The sequence below is a fragment of the Ictidomys tridecemlineatus genome, chromosome 7, assembly GCF_052094955.1.
Source record: "Ictidomys tridecemlineatus isolate mIctTri1 chromosome 7, mIctTri1.hap1, whole genome shotgun sequence".
In the NCBI taxonomy this organism is placed as follows: Eukaryota; Metazoa; Chordata; class Mammalia; order Rodentia; family Sciuridae; genus Ictidomys; species Ictidomys tridecemlineatus.
The window spans coordinates 47,532,303-47,545,362 of NC_135483.1; the positions used below are offsets into that span (position 1 = coordinate 47,532,303).

The following is a 13,060-nucleotide window of genomic DNA, read 5'->3' on the forward strand; positions in this document are numbered from 1 at the left end:
ATGTTCTGTCTCCTTTGATCCAGCATTTTCCCTCAAAACAACTCCAGGCTTGTCCAGCTAGTATATGGAATAAGACCTATCTGTAGCTGGTATTAGTTTATGCATTTCTCTTCACATAGAGTGAATACTGAATACATTTTTACAGAGCCCTGACATTACTAAGTAAGTACCCTGAGAGAATGAGCTTGTGTGTTACCACTAATGATCAAAGCTCCACGCCTCCTAATTTCAAGGGATTTAATTAACACATCCACTTCATACTGACCAACCTGGTTTCACCTCACCCAAGTGGTACTCTATTAAATAATGGTAGCCTCACAGGACTCTATCACATGACTTGACTTCCAGCAACTCAGGACTCTCCTGACCCAATACTGTCTTCATTCCTTCTAGTAATGAACTTACAGCTGCCATTTTCTCAAATAGTAAACATATTAACCCTGAAGTAATGAAAGATGATCAAAGTCACTAACAGCAAAAATAGACTTTATTCTGTGTTGGCTTTTTGCCTCTCATACAAAATGCCTGAGAAAAAACAACTTAAAGGAGAAAAGATTTATTTTGGCTCACATTTTTAGAGGCTTAAGTTCATGGCCAGCTGGCTCTGTGATTTCTGGGCCTATTGTGAAGCAGTACACCATGGTGGAGGTGATGCTGTACATCATGGTGGAAGGGTATGAAAAAAAACAAAGCTGCTTACCTGATAGTATTTGGAGAGCTGTGAGAGGAAGGGGCCATGGACAAGACACAATTCCCAAGGGTATGTTCCCAAGGACTCTCCCTTCAACTCAGGCCCATTTCCTACCATTTCTACTACCTCTCAATAGGCCATTAAATTATGAATCCATCAATGGATTAATTTATTGATGAGGTCAAAGCCATCATTATCTAGTCACTTCCCAAAAGTTCACCTCTGAGCATTGTTGCATTGGATACCAAACTTTCAACACATGAGCCTTAGGGGAAAACCTCAGATCCAAATCATAACAGTGTCTGAAGATATTAAATGTTTAAAGGTCTAAATATCTGGACTTCTGCCCTGTCAGGCCAATGTCATTCCTAAGCTTTTTAAATAAAATAATGCCATAAGAGCTACATTCTGACTTGTTTGCCTGGCTGTAGAATTCATTGCAGGGAACCCAGAATTTTAATCAATGTTGAGGCCTCTGGGAGCTATTTCACACTTTCCAGATATATAGTCAAACATTTCTTTTGTTGGCACTAATTGCCTTGGTCCCCACTTAAGGAATGTAACATTCAAATCCAGAACTTGAGTCCTTTATTGCTACACTTCAGTTACAGAAACAAACCCACAAAGTTTGCCATTCTCCATTTTTGTCACTTATAATGCATTTTCTTTAAAACACACAGCAGCCAACTTTTGTGTCCATGTCTTTATTGGTTTTGGTGATCAGTACAACTGCTTTTGCTTCAAGTGCTGTCATTTACTCCTTTGTGTTCTAGGAATCATTAATTCCAGCCTCGAATATGCTAGACATTAGAGATAGTTTTTGCTTTAATAGGCATGCAAAGATAAAAGTAACGAAATAAAAAATGAATGGCCCTGCTTCAGATAAAGAAAACCATATTTATGAAGAAGAAATTCAGATACCGCAAATTCAGATACCGCATCAAAACTTCTAAAACTCCTAATGTGATTTCCTTTAATGGACTATCAAAACCAGATATCTAGATAGTGGCTAAAATTCAAACATTGATGGTCTTCTCTTTGGTGTTATTTAAGAGGCAAAACACATTAGCAATTCAATTCTTGGTGTAACAAACATTCTGGCTTATGTTGGTTAGATAATCTTCATCTACTTCTCTTCCTACATATAGAATTACTCATTACTTCTGTAAGATGGACAACTCATAATACAAAAATAGGAAATCTGAGGTTCTGTGAAATTTAAGGTGACAGAAAAATACTGCTTGAGCGCCATTTTTCTGTCTTTATTCTTCTATTTTTGTTTCTTCTTCTTGGAAATTTTACTAGAAATACTACCGTGATAGAAAAAAATAAGATGATGATAATAAAGGTCAAGTGTGAAATTCATGCTTTTGTATTAGATCTTGTCAAAAGTGACTTTGGTTTCTTGGTGACTGCATTTGTCACATTCTTTGCTCAGGTGTGAGGACAGGAAATACACTTGCGGTAAGGAGCACCAGAAGGAGGCAAGGAACCAAGCTCTCCAAAGGCAGGTTTCCTTTCCTGAAGAGGGCAAGACACAGCAGCTCACTTGAAGGAGGCTCTCACCACCCTGTTCTTGATAGGCTGCGGAGGGCGCCAGTTCCCCACAAGGGGCACCGGGGGCTCGTTCTCTGCGCTGGCAAAGAGGCTGCGCAGTTTGGCCATCTGCAAGGGGCAGGGCAGATGGTTAGCAAGGTATTTGAACCAACTGGGCAAAATAGAGTTAGAAATCACTGACTTTCTAAACAGGACAAGCAAACCCTAAATCATATCTCCAGCACTCAGTCCAGAGCTAGTTAGCTACCAGTTCCTGAGTAATATAATTTTGTTTGTTTGTAAAGCCTTTTTCCTCCCCATTTAATACAAGATCACCATACCCTTTGGTCAAACCATTTCCTCCTGAATTCTGAAACAATTCTTTTAATTTGAGAGGTTGGTATGAAATACACATTTTATATAGAAAGGCATGACGATTTAACATAGGTGCAAACAATTATAAGCTTAATAGGCCTTCATTATGTAAGTTCATGAATGGATTATTTTATTTTATTTTATTTTTTAATTATACATGGACACAATGTCTTTATTTTACTTTCTGTGGTGCTGAGGATCAAACCCAGTGCCTCATGCATGCTAGGCGAGCACTCTACCTCTGAGCCATAACCCCAGCCCCCCCCCCAAATCAATTATTTTAAAAGAGCAAAAAGAAACTAGAGTCATTTTCAATTTTGAGCTTTTTTTCATTAAAGGACCAGAAAATAGGAATATTATATTTTCACATTAAAATGTTTTTAGCTTTTCTTCTTGGAAAAATTTTATTCCTTTTTCAAAATATTTATACCAATGAGTAAGACCCTTCAATCTGAACTTTTGATAAAATTGTCAGTTTATGTATGTGACTCCGCACTGGCAGAAATATGAAAGTTAATGTTGATTGGGCAAGGGAGACAGTAGTGGACTGATGTAACTATTGTAGGAGCATTCATGTTCTCTGTGTTGTTCACTTGCTTCAATGTTTTCTTTCCATGTCTCTGAACACTTACTTTCTCCGAAATAGTTTTTCTTGAGTAAATGGGGGGAGAGGTACCAAGGACTGAACCCAGGGCCTTATGCATGGCCAGACAAGCAGTCTCCCCACTGAGTTACATCTCCAGCCCCTTGAAAACCTCCTTAACAAATGTTGCTAAGCTGTTCTTTGGATGAACAGAAAGACTAGAAGCCTGAGAAGAGAAGCCAAGAAGTGTTGGAAGCAGACAGACCAAAGCTGGGCTTAGGATCCTGCACTTGACTGTGTTTTCATGGGTAAATTACTTTACCTTTCTGAGACTCAACATATTATCTGTAAAACTGGAGAAATAATATATACCTCACAAGAATGTTAAATCCTTTTTTATTCCCTTCTCCCTCCCTGGCCTCTCTTTGCCAACCCATTCTCTAACCTGTGCTCAGTATTTCGGGTACATTCAAATAAATGTAGACTCACTTATATTAATCTAAACCCTTAAGTGTTTTTAGAGCATAAACTTAGTCATTGTTTACTATCACAACTACTTTTAAACCATCTGCACCTATTCTGGTACTCTTGGTACTCCTGTGCCAAGCTGATTATAATTAACCAGGGCAAACTGTGAAATCTCTAGGAGCAGAGCTGTTCCTAAGTATCCATTCAATAGCCATATTTTTCCATGTAGCATCTGTATCTTCTACGGGCAGCCAGTGTATAAATGCCGGAGCCCCAGAGACGCTGTGATGGTCTTTTACCTGGTCGGAGCTCACGGTGATGGGCTCCTTCAGGAGCAGCCACACGATGCACTCCTCACAGGGAGGCGTGGTGAAGGAGCCGTGGTAGGTCCAGTAGTCCCGGCAGGCAGGGAACAGGCAGGACGGGTCAAAGTGCGTGAAGGGCGCCTCCTTCCCCTGAAACAAGGTAAGGCACAGGCTCTGTGAATTGACGCACACACGGCCACACCCCAAAAGTCTCTCCATTGCATTTGTGCAAATAGATTTCAAGTTCAACAGAGATACTGGAACTTTTTACCAAGGCTCAGGCCTTTCAGAAATAAAGGGCAAAGGTTTGGGGAGCTGTGATATTGTAAAATATTACAATCATTGTAATATTTTATTCCTTATCGTTTTAACCACTAGCAGAGCTATAATTCTACTGCTTCTTATGAGGGAAAACTCATACTGTATATAAAACATAACAGAAGTATTTCATATAGGTTGATGTTTTAAGTTCTTGATGATAACAGGCTTGCATTTTAAGCGAATGCTATATTTCAGATTACTTACTTATTTTAGTGGTATAACTTAATAGCAGGTGGGGACTGGTGCTGTAGCTCAGTGGTAAAGCCCTTGCCTCACATGTGTGAGGTACTGGGTTTGATCCCCAGCACCATATAAAAAATAAAGATACTGTGTGTTCATCTACAACTAAAAATATATATATTTTTTAAAAAAAGTTAATAGCAGTAAATTTGAATAGTCCCAAAGACAACTAAAATGTGTCTGCTAATTAGATGAGTCAACTGTTAGGATTGAAAATATATAGGGCAGCACCAGGATTTAAAAGACCAGCATGGCTTACATTGAGAATCTCTGAGATCCTGGGCATGTATGTGGATGGGGAGGGAGAGGGCAAGGTGACCACTTCATTGCTCTGATTCTCACCCACTTCCTTGAACTATGTATTTGAAATGTGAAATTGCTCTAAAAACCATACAAATATAATGGCATTTATTTTTATATGCAAATGAGCATATCTATTGGACATAGCATCTGATTTTAGGTGAAAAAATACACTTGAGAGTGTAAAAGAAAAAACTGATGTACTCTGCCTTATGCTTTAGGAGGGAAATTATTTTCTCTTACCTTTGTCTTAATTTTGTCCAGTGCATCAAGTACAAGCTGGAATTCGCCTTTCTCCCGTCCTATCTAGAAGGAAAATTGAAATCCCGCATGATGTTTTCCCCTCTCCATAATTTAAGATTGTCTTAAAAACTGATTTTGATCCATCATATGCAACTAGTGTTTATAACTCTGCCAGAATGTCATGTACTAAGCAAAAACATGAGTTTATCCCCCCACCCCCAGATTTTAGAGGATACATTTTCTGATCTAAACTTAGACTTTAGGCCTCTGAAGTACAAAACCACAAAATTACATGTTGCTCTAGTTCTACACCCTTGACCTTCTCTGGAAAATTGTTCCATTTTCTTTCTTTCTTTCTTTCTTTCTTTCTTTCTTTCTTTCTTTCTTTCTTTCTTTCTTTCTTTTTCTTTCTTCCTTCCTTCCTTCCTTTCTTTCTTCCTTTCTTCTTTTTCTTTTCTTTTTTTTTATAGAGTTAGAGCTACAGTGAACTTTATGTATCTGAAACTAAATCCATTGTCTTTCCTCTCAAGCCCACTTCAGCTCCTATTGTGTTGTGTTTCAGCCCTGAAAATGACCCAGTCAATTCAGAACATAAAGCAAATTAGGTCATTCAAAAAGAAAGACACCAGATTGTCACCTCTGGCTTAAAATCTAGATTGTGTTACAACCAAATTTATGTGTTAATGATACTAAGTCCTCTTTAAACCAAGGCTGGCTCAACAACACACACATTCCATGTGCTATCTTAGCTAGGGATCATGTGGGTGGTGGCCACCTTAAGCTGAGGGGATGTCCAGCCAGCTACTTGGCATCACAGAAGTTCCCAACATGGGCTTTTCTGGTTTCCAGTGCAGTTGAAACACAGTAGTGAAAAGAATAATGAGCACATGCCACCCTCACCCTCCTCACCACCTTAATAAGGTCCCTTGAGTTTTTATCCCCAACTCTCCACACACAAACATCTTAAGAAAATTTAGAAGTACCGGGTATTGGAGTTTGGAAAAAGAAATACTTTTAGCAAAAAAAAAAATACTCTGAGTTTATTTTAGCAAAAATGTCTGGATTACTTGAGTGAGTAATGATCAGTATGTGGAGGAAGGAAAAGATACAAATACACCCTTCAGACATCAGGAAGGAATGGAAATCATAGTATCCTCATCATTGATAAGGGACTACATTTTTAAAATTTAAAAATATGGTCGATTTTTACCTTACCTTCAGAAAAATGCCAACCACAGCAATTCCATCAGGCTGCTTCAGAGCTTCTCCAAAAGTGTTATACTTTGGATTCCAGTGAACCAAGTGAAGCTGAAACCATAAAATACAGGTTATGAGGTAAATCCATGGAATAAGAAAACGAGTAAAAAAAAATTTGCAATAATCAAAAACAGGTGCATTCTAAGGATTGTTGCTTCACATTCTCATAGAAGTTGATAAAATTCTATATAATAGCATGCAATCCTTTGGTGAAATTGTTAATGGTTCAAATAAAATGTATTTGAAATTACCTACTTCCTTATAGCCAGGGCCCTAGAACCTAGTGGCAACCTTATCTTAATTTAGAACATGTGCACCCATTAAGTTAATCAGGTTTTCCATATTGAGCTACTTAGCATGGCAAAAAAAAATGTGTATATAATAGTTTATGGCAGTTAAAATATTTTATTAAAGATCAAAAGTATAGTAATAATCCCATAGGTAAAGGTCAAACCCAAGGGCTTTCCCACGTCTGTAAAAAATAGCCTAAACTTTCCCCATTTTTGGAGAAGATGTCTAATGGCAAAGCATTCTAAGTAATTACTCTTGGCACTGGCTCTTAAAATTGGCTACAGATAAATGGACTGATCATAATGAAGTACTTTGGGTTTCTAAGAGTTTAATTTAGAAAACAATTGTGCTGCCTAATGATAGGCAGTTAGGAGAATGTTCCCACATGCCTCCAGTTTCTACCTCAGCCACTATGTTGACCAGAGGTTGCCCTTGGAAAGACTGAAGTGGGAAAAATGAATGGATCCTCATCTTTAGGGCACTACTTACTGGCTTGACTTTACAAAGAGATCATAGAGGTAGCTTCTCTTATTCTCTTTGTAGTGTAATGTCTTGATCTGAGCTGTTAAGTCATGATTTTTTTTAATGGGCTGAGACAAAGAGTAGTATTTGCTTATATTAAATTGTATATATATATATATATATATGTTACATAATGCATACATTTATATGCACACCTTCATTAAAAATTACAATGTGAGCATTAGTCAGAATTATTGACTGCAAATTTTAAAACATTATATTCTTATATAAGAGACAGCATAGAGCATGAGGGAAGATGATGAACTCTGAAGCCAATCTGCATAAAGAAAAGCACCAGGTCTAGCACTCGTCAACTATGTACCTGTTATGTTACTTTTCTGTGCCTCCATTGCTTTACCTGTAACCTACTGCCTAGGGCTGCTGAGAGGATTAAATGAGTCCATCATGTACATACTTAATAAATACTAGCTATCCTTATTGTTCTAGTTCCATGCAGGACCCTTATTGTTCTAGTTCCATTCATATGTTAAGCAGCTGATTTCTTAATAGAACCTTGGAAGTCTTCATGCTTAACACTAACCCACGCACACCCCTTTTTACTGTCTACCCTAGAATGTTTGGCAGCTCCAGTGTATGCTGACACTACAACTCTTTTCACTACAGGCTTGAAGCAAAAACAATGGGTATTGTTTAATTGCTGCACTTGTTCTTTTTAATCTCTGAGTTTTCAATGTGGGAGACCTAGAGTAGATTCTGGCCGTTCCTCCTACCTCTGCTGCATACTTGACACCATCCACCGTGTGCTCAGAGCCATGGTCATCGGAGGAGCCCCAGTGAAGGTGAAACTGGCGAAGTCGGTAGGGCCCAGAAAGAGGACCGCCTCTCAGCACTGTGATTTGGATAAGCAAGGTCAGCAGTAATTCACATTTCCTGCAGAGAGCCCTACTTTACACAGGTACTCTTACCAGCAAGAGGTGGTCAGTCTACTGGGCAGATGGAGCCATTCGCAAGCACACCAATCTCCTCACCAAATGAAGTCTTGAGACACATCAAAATAAGGTGCTTTCTTTTCTGTCCTTCTTGTTTTGTTTGCTTGTTTTATTATTTTTAAAATGTGATTTGAACATTTTTTTAGTTGCTCAAAACATTACATTGATCTTGACATATCATATATCATACATTTGTTTCAAATGGGGAATGAATTCTTATTATTCCCACGTGTACAGATTGCAGGATCACATTTGATTTGAACATTTAGAAAAATAAAATTAAAATAACAGATGGACAATAAGAATGTGTATACCCAAAGAACAGATCAGTGATGTGGTGTGTAGGAAGAACTTGACAGTTGATAGACTTAAGTTCCAATCCTAGTTCTACCCCATGAGAGCTGTGTGACTTCAGACAAGTTGCTAAATTTCTCTGAATCATTTTTGCATCTCTAAGAAGGTGATAATAATTCCACACTTTCAGAGCTGCTGTGAGGATTAACTGAGATTAAACACCTTAATGGTGTTCATCACAATGCCTGCATGGTGATCAGTGCACGTACATGAATTCCTCCTTCATGTCTTGCTTTCGACTACACTTTTTTTTTTTTTTTTAAGGAATACAAGCAAGAACTTTCACCCACATCTAATTTAGACTCTGTCTACTCAAATCAGATGAAATTGAAAATTCATAAATTTCCCAGGAAATCAATCACTGTGGATTGCTAAACTTAGTAATTCTTGGTAGCAATAATTTGGGTTTCTTGAATGAATGTCTCAATACATTCAGCTTAGGGAAGAGTTTAGAGGTTCAAATATCTTCCAGAGGACATTGGAAACTATGCAGAAACATTAAATCAAGGTCTAGCCACATAAGCTATCAAAATAGAATTCAGAGGGAAGCTATTTAGGAAATGACTGGCCACTCTAAGTGGGACAAAGATGTAAAACGAAAATGCTAGGCCTGTTTGAGCTTGGTCATGAAGGAAGAAAGTGGTTTGAGGTGTTGTATTTTTTTCTATCCAATTGCTTGAAATAGTTACTATCTGGACATATGAGTCCAATTTATTAAATAAATTACATGAAATTGCAAATATTCAACTACTGACTGCTTAAAAAATGGCATTTTTCATGTGGTTCAACCTAATGAAAACTGTCTAATTTCATTGCTTTTCCTTCAAAATGGATCTTGTTTTCAATGGTGAGAAAGGAGAGAGAGCAACATGAAATTATTGTTTAAGAAAAATTAAACTTCTATTATATTACTTACTTGGAACCTTCTGGTAGGCAGAAATTCTGATTCTTCTTTTTTACATCACTAAGAACATTCATGTATGTATATAAATAAGGATAATTTTAAGTTTATTAGAAATGTGGTTATAAGAAAGTGTGTTATACACATCAGGCATAAATTATTAAAGAAAAAGTGTTGCTTACCTCATTTATGGTAAAATAAGACATTTCTAATTGTACTTTTATTTCATTGATTTGTTTACTAGGGTAGATTAAACTTTAAAAAAGAAAAGATAATTTATCACAAATACTCAAGAAAAAGAAGATCAGATACTACAAAATACACTCACTAGAAGGATAAATCAAATGAACCCCACTGAAGCCCTGAAGCCCAGTCATTTTGACCCATATGAAGGCCTCTTCTCTCCCCTGGATTGGCCTCCTCTGGGCACGAGGGGAAGAAAATTCATGTTTCTTTATTGTATTTCTTGCTTTGTAGAAGGGAATCTCTGTCAAACGGGGGAGTGGGAGCCTTGCACTCCTTGCACTGTGGTCAGAAAGCACAAGAACCCTCGGCTATTGGCCATCGGAGTTGGAATACGAACTTGGATTCATTGCCATCGCTGTCCTATCAAGCTCCCATTTCGGGAAAGCATTGCCAACTCTTAGCTTGGGCATGGGGCCATTTTGCAACAACAAAGTATCAGAATTAGAGGGTGAGACATTCCTCTTCATTGCATAAATATAATTCTTCACAACTAAAGCAAAGTTGAATGTCACGTCATCTCCATTTTCAGGGATGAAGGGCTCCCTCTTCCTACTAATTCTGTTACCATGTCATAACTCACATTTGCCAGAACAAACAATGAAAACATCCAAGTGCCCCTATCTAAGTGCTATACTTACTTGACCTATCATAAGTGTCATCAAACACAACTCTGCAGGTCTTCCCATTGTTCAGGATGGTTTTGGCAGAGCCAGGATCATAAGATGCTGACCAAGGCTGCAGAGAAGGGTCATGCTTGATGTCTTTAGTATGCAGCTCAATGGGCGACTGGTTGTCACCCTTGGCAATTGGGTAAAGTTCATGCCAGTGATCAGGACCTAGGAAACAAGAGTTGAGATTTATTTATTTGGTGGTACAACCCAATAACTAAGGCCTCTTTCAAATTGACGAAGCCAACAAAATACTCGAATGCTAGATAATGATTACAAAAGATCTGGGGTTCGAACTGAGCAATATAAGACTTAGTATTTAAGATCTATTCATAGTTTTGCTAATAGTATATGTGGAGGCTATATTTAATTCTGTGTATTCCTGCTGCTGTCTCAGGAAGATGGTCTGAAAAACTTATTTTTAAAATAGACTTAATTCATTGACCACATAAAGTTTTTGCATCGCTGTAATTTTCAGAACACAAAGGTATCCTTTTCCCACGGGTTAGATAGTAGGTGGAGCAGAAATTCTTATCTCAACACTAGCCTGGGAGAGATTATGTGTGTGCTGGGTCTGGGAGTAAGGGACAATCAGATCTGTACCTCGGGTGCTCTGACTTCTCAGTCAGAAGCAACATCATTTAGGCAAGTTAGGAACTCTGAGCATCAGTTTCATCCAAGGAAAACACCAAGTCGATATAAAGGAGAACTAAATGAGATAAAGGCAAAAAGACCAGCAGCATTTGGCACTTGAAAAATTGCTCAGTAAATGTTAGTTTTTACCCCCACTCCAGGCTTGCATTTTCCAGAGCACTCCCTAGAATCGCCTACATTCTGTGCAATGCCAGGATATACTCTGGTAGCATCCTGGACCAGGGGCTGCAGCTGCCGGCACTCACCATTGTGGTTGGCGTAGCCCCACTCCTTGGCCATGGTAGTCTTTGTGAGAGCTGGATGGATTCTGTCTCCTCTCTCCGGGCACGTCGTGCAGAGCCCTCGCAAGTCCTCGCCTTTTATATAGGTCCCCAGCACACTGCATGGCCTTATTAGGTCAGCGAAGGTGGGGCAGGGGGCTAAACTGGATTGGGGTGGTATTTGGAAGGCGGGGTGGGGGAAGCCAATGAATTACAAGAGTTGCACAGCTGTCGGGGACCTGAGGGGTGGATGGAGGGGGGCGGAGTGGGTGAGGTCCCCACTCCCCGCCCTCGCCCAGGAACCCTGGCTCCTGGCCCTTGCATCTCTCTTTCTGGGTGTCCTAAAGCTGCAGGGCTTTCCAAGCGGCGCCGACGTGCAGAAATGCGGGTGGCTTTCGACTGGTCCTCCCTCCCCCTCTCCTTCCTTGCTTTTGGAGAGTCCGAGGGGTGCCGAGAATGCAGTGCAGTCGCTGTGCTTAGCCGTGAACTGAAATCTGCATCCCGGCAGCTTGTGCTGCCTGACTTAGAAGTTGCTTTTGCCACAGATTGACGGTCTGGCTGCGGTCTCTGGACGCTTCTGCGAGTTCTTTTTCGCCGCAGCGATCCGGTTACGGTGACTGGAAAGAACCCATTGGTTTGCCTGACCCATGTTTGACTCCATTGCAAATAACTTGTAAAAATCTAAGGAGCAAAAGATGGAAAGAAAGAGTCCAGGAGAGCACGCTCTCTAACCCCGTTTTCTTTAAAGAGATTGTCCTTTCCCTGGAACCGCACCAGATGGCATTTCCCAACCTAGCGGGTCGCTTTGGTCAGCAACACGCCAAGGGCTGAATCTGGGAGAGCGCAGGGCATCTGGGAGATGCCTGGATCCCGGGTTCGCGCAGAGCAGGAGACTGAGACTGACGTTGCCCTACTCTGTGAGCTGTACCTCTGCCCAAGTTCAGGAAAAGCCAAGCATATCCTGAAATATTGGAAGGCCGCTATCATAAAACGAGTTGCAGTACCTAAAATATATGATTTCACTCACCAAGCCATAATGAGAGATTGGGGGGAAAAAAAGAAGAAAAGGTTAACAGAATGTTTTTACATTTTTCTTCCCCTCCTAAGTTGTTTCATAATTCCATGAACCACAAGAAGGAGAATAAAACTGGCAAATCTAGTGTATACGTGGCAAAAGTACAGTTTAAAATACCTGGTTATGGTTTGCATTGAAGAAGTCAGTGTAATAGATATTTACAATTCTAAGACTATATTTTAAAATTTCTTCTGTTCTAAATCAGTAATCATTTTTTAAAAGACAACAAGGAAAGATAAGCCAAATGTCAATGCTTTCTTAAACAAGATTTCAGTACATGCAACATGTTTTTTAAAATTAATTTCTTTGAATTTTTGTTTATGATAGTATTTTGTATTGGGGATAACAAAACTTGAAAAGGAAATCTCTCATCATGGCAAAGATAGCTCATCCCTAAGGCATGTGGAATGAGTGACCACACTCATAACCTGGACGCCAGGGGAGTCACTGCCTGGGATATTTTTGTGACCAGGGATTATTTGATCCACACAATAGCAGTGTGCAATCAGGAACCAAAGCACTTTGGAAAATCTAAGCAAACACAGCAAAACAAATACATTTAGATTCTGAGCTCAGATATGTCACTGTTGGATCAGAAAGTGTAGAGTTAAGATGCCTGGGCCAGGTTTCCAGTTTGTTATGGTAGAGTGGTGCTATATTTTTGGTTAATGGAAGTGTTTTATATTTTTTATCAACTCAGTAATTATTGGCATGAGTAAACCATAATCTTGTCTGATCAGTTCAATTGTTACAATCTCTCTTTCTCTAGTATTTGTGGTTAGAAGATTGGAAACTAAATTTCATGTTATTTGATATTGTA

The 13,060-nt window shown here is 39.2% G+C and overlaps 1 protein-coding gene across 1 annotated transcript; it reads right to left on the reverse strand.

Moving 5' to 3' along the window:
* Nucleotides 1–1,379: 1,379 nt before the first annotated feature.
* Nucleotides 1,380–11,282, reverse strand: Ca3 (carbonic anhydrase 3). The gene is made up of 7 exons (XM_005328627.5): nucleotides 11,151–11,282; nucleotides 10,222–10,419; nucleotides 7,864–7,982; nucleotides 6,278–6,370; nucleotides 5,063–5,125; nucleotides 3,953–4,108; nucleotides 1,380–2,356 (listed from the first exon to the last, which is right to left on the reverse strand). Exons 1-7 carry the CDS (start codon nucleotides 11,182–11,184, stop codon nucleotides 2,237–2,239), a joined length of 783 nt encoding a protein of 260 aa, XP_005328684.2. The 5' UTR covers nucleotides 11,185–11,282; the 3' UTR covers nucleotides 1,380–2,236.
* Nucleotides 11,283–13,060: the final 1,778 nt, after the last annotated feature.

Bases quoted from the DNA above. Each gene is read 5' to 3' on its own strand.
- Ca3 (XM_005328627.5), bottom strand. From the start codon at position 11,184: ATGGCCAAGGAGTGGGGCTACGCCAACCACAATG. The intron at 7,983-10,221 runs GTAAGTATAGCA...TCCAAATCACAG, and splicing joins TGACACTTATGATAGGTCAA to TGCTGAGAGGCGGTCCTCTT. The intron at 5,126-6,277 runs GTAAGGTAAAAA...TTTTCCTTCTAG, and splicing joins TGGTTGGCATTTTTCTGAAG to ATAGGACGGGAGAAAGGCGA.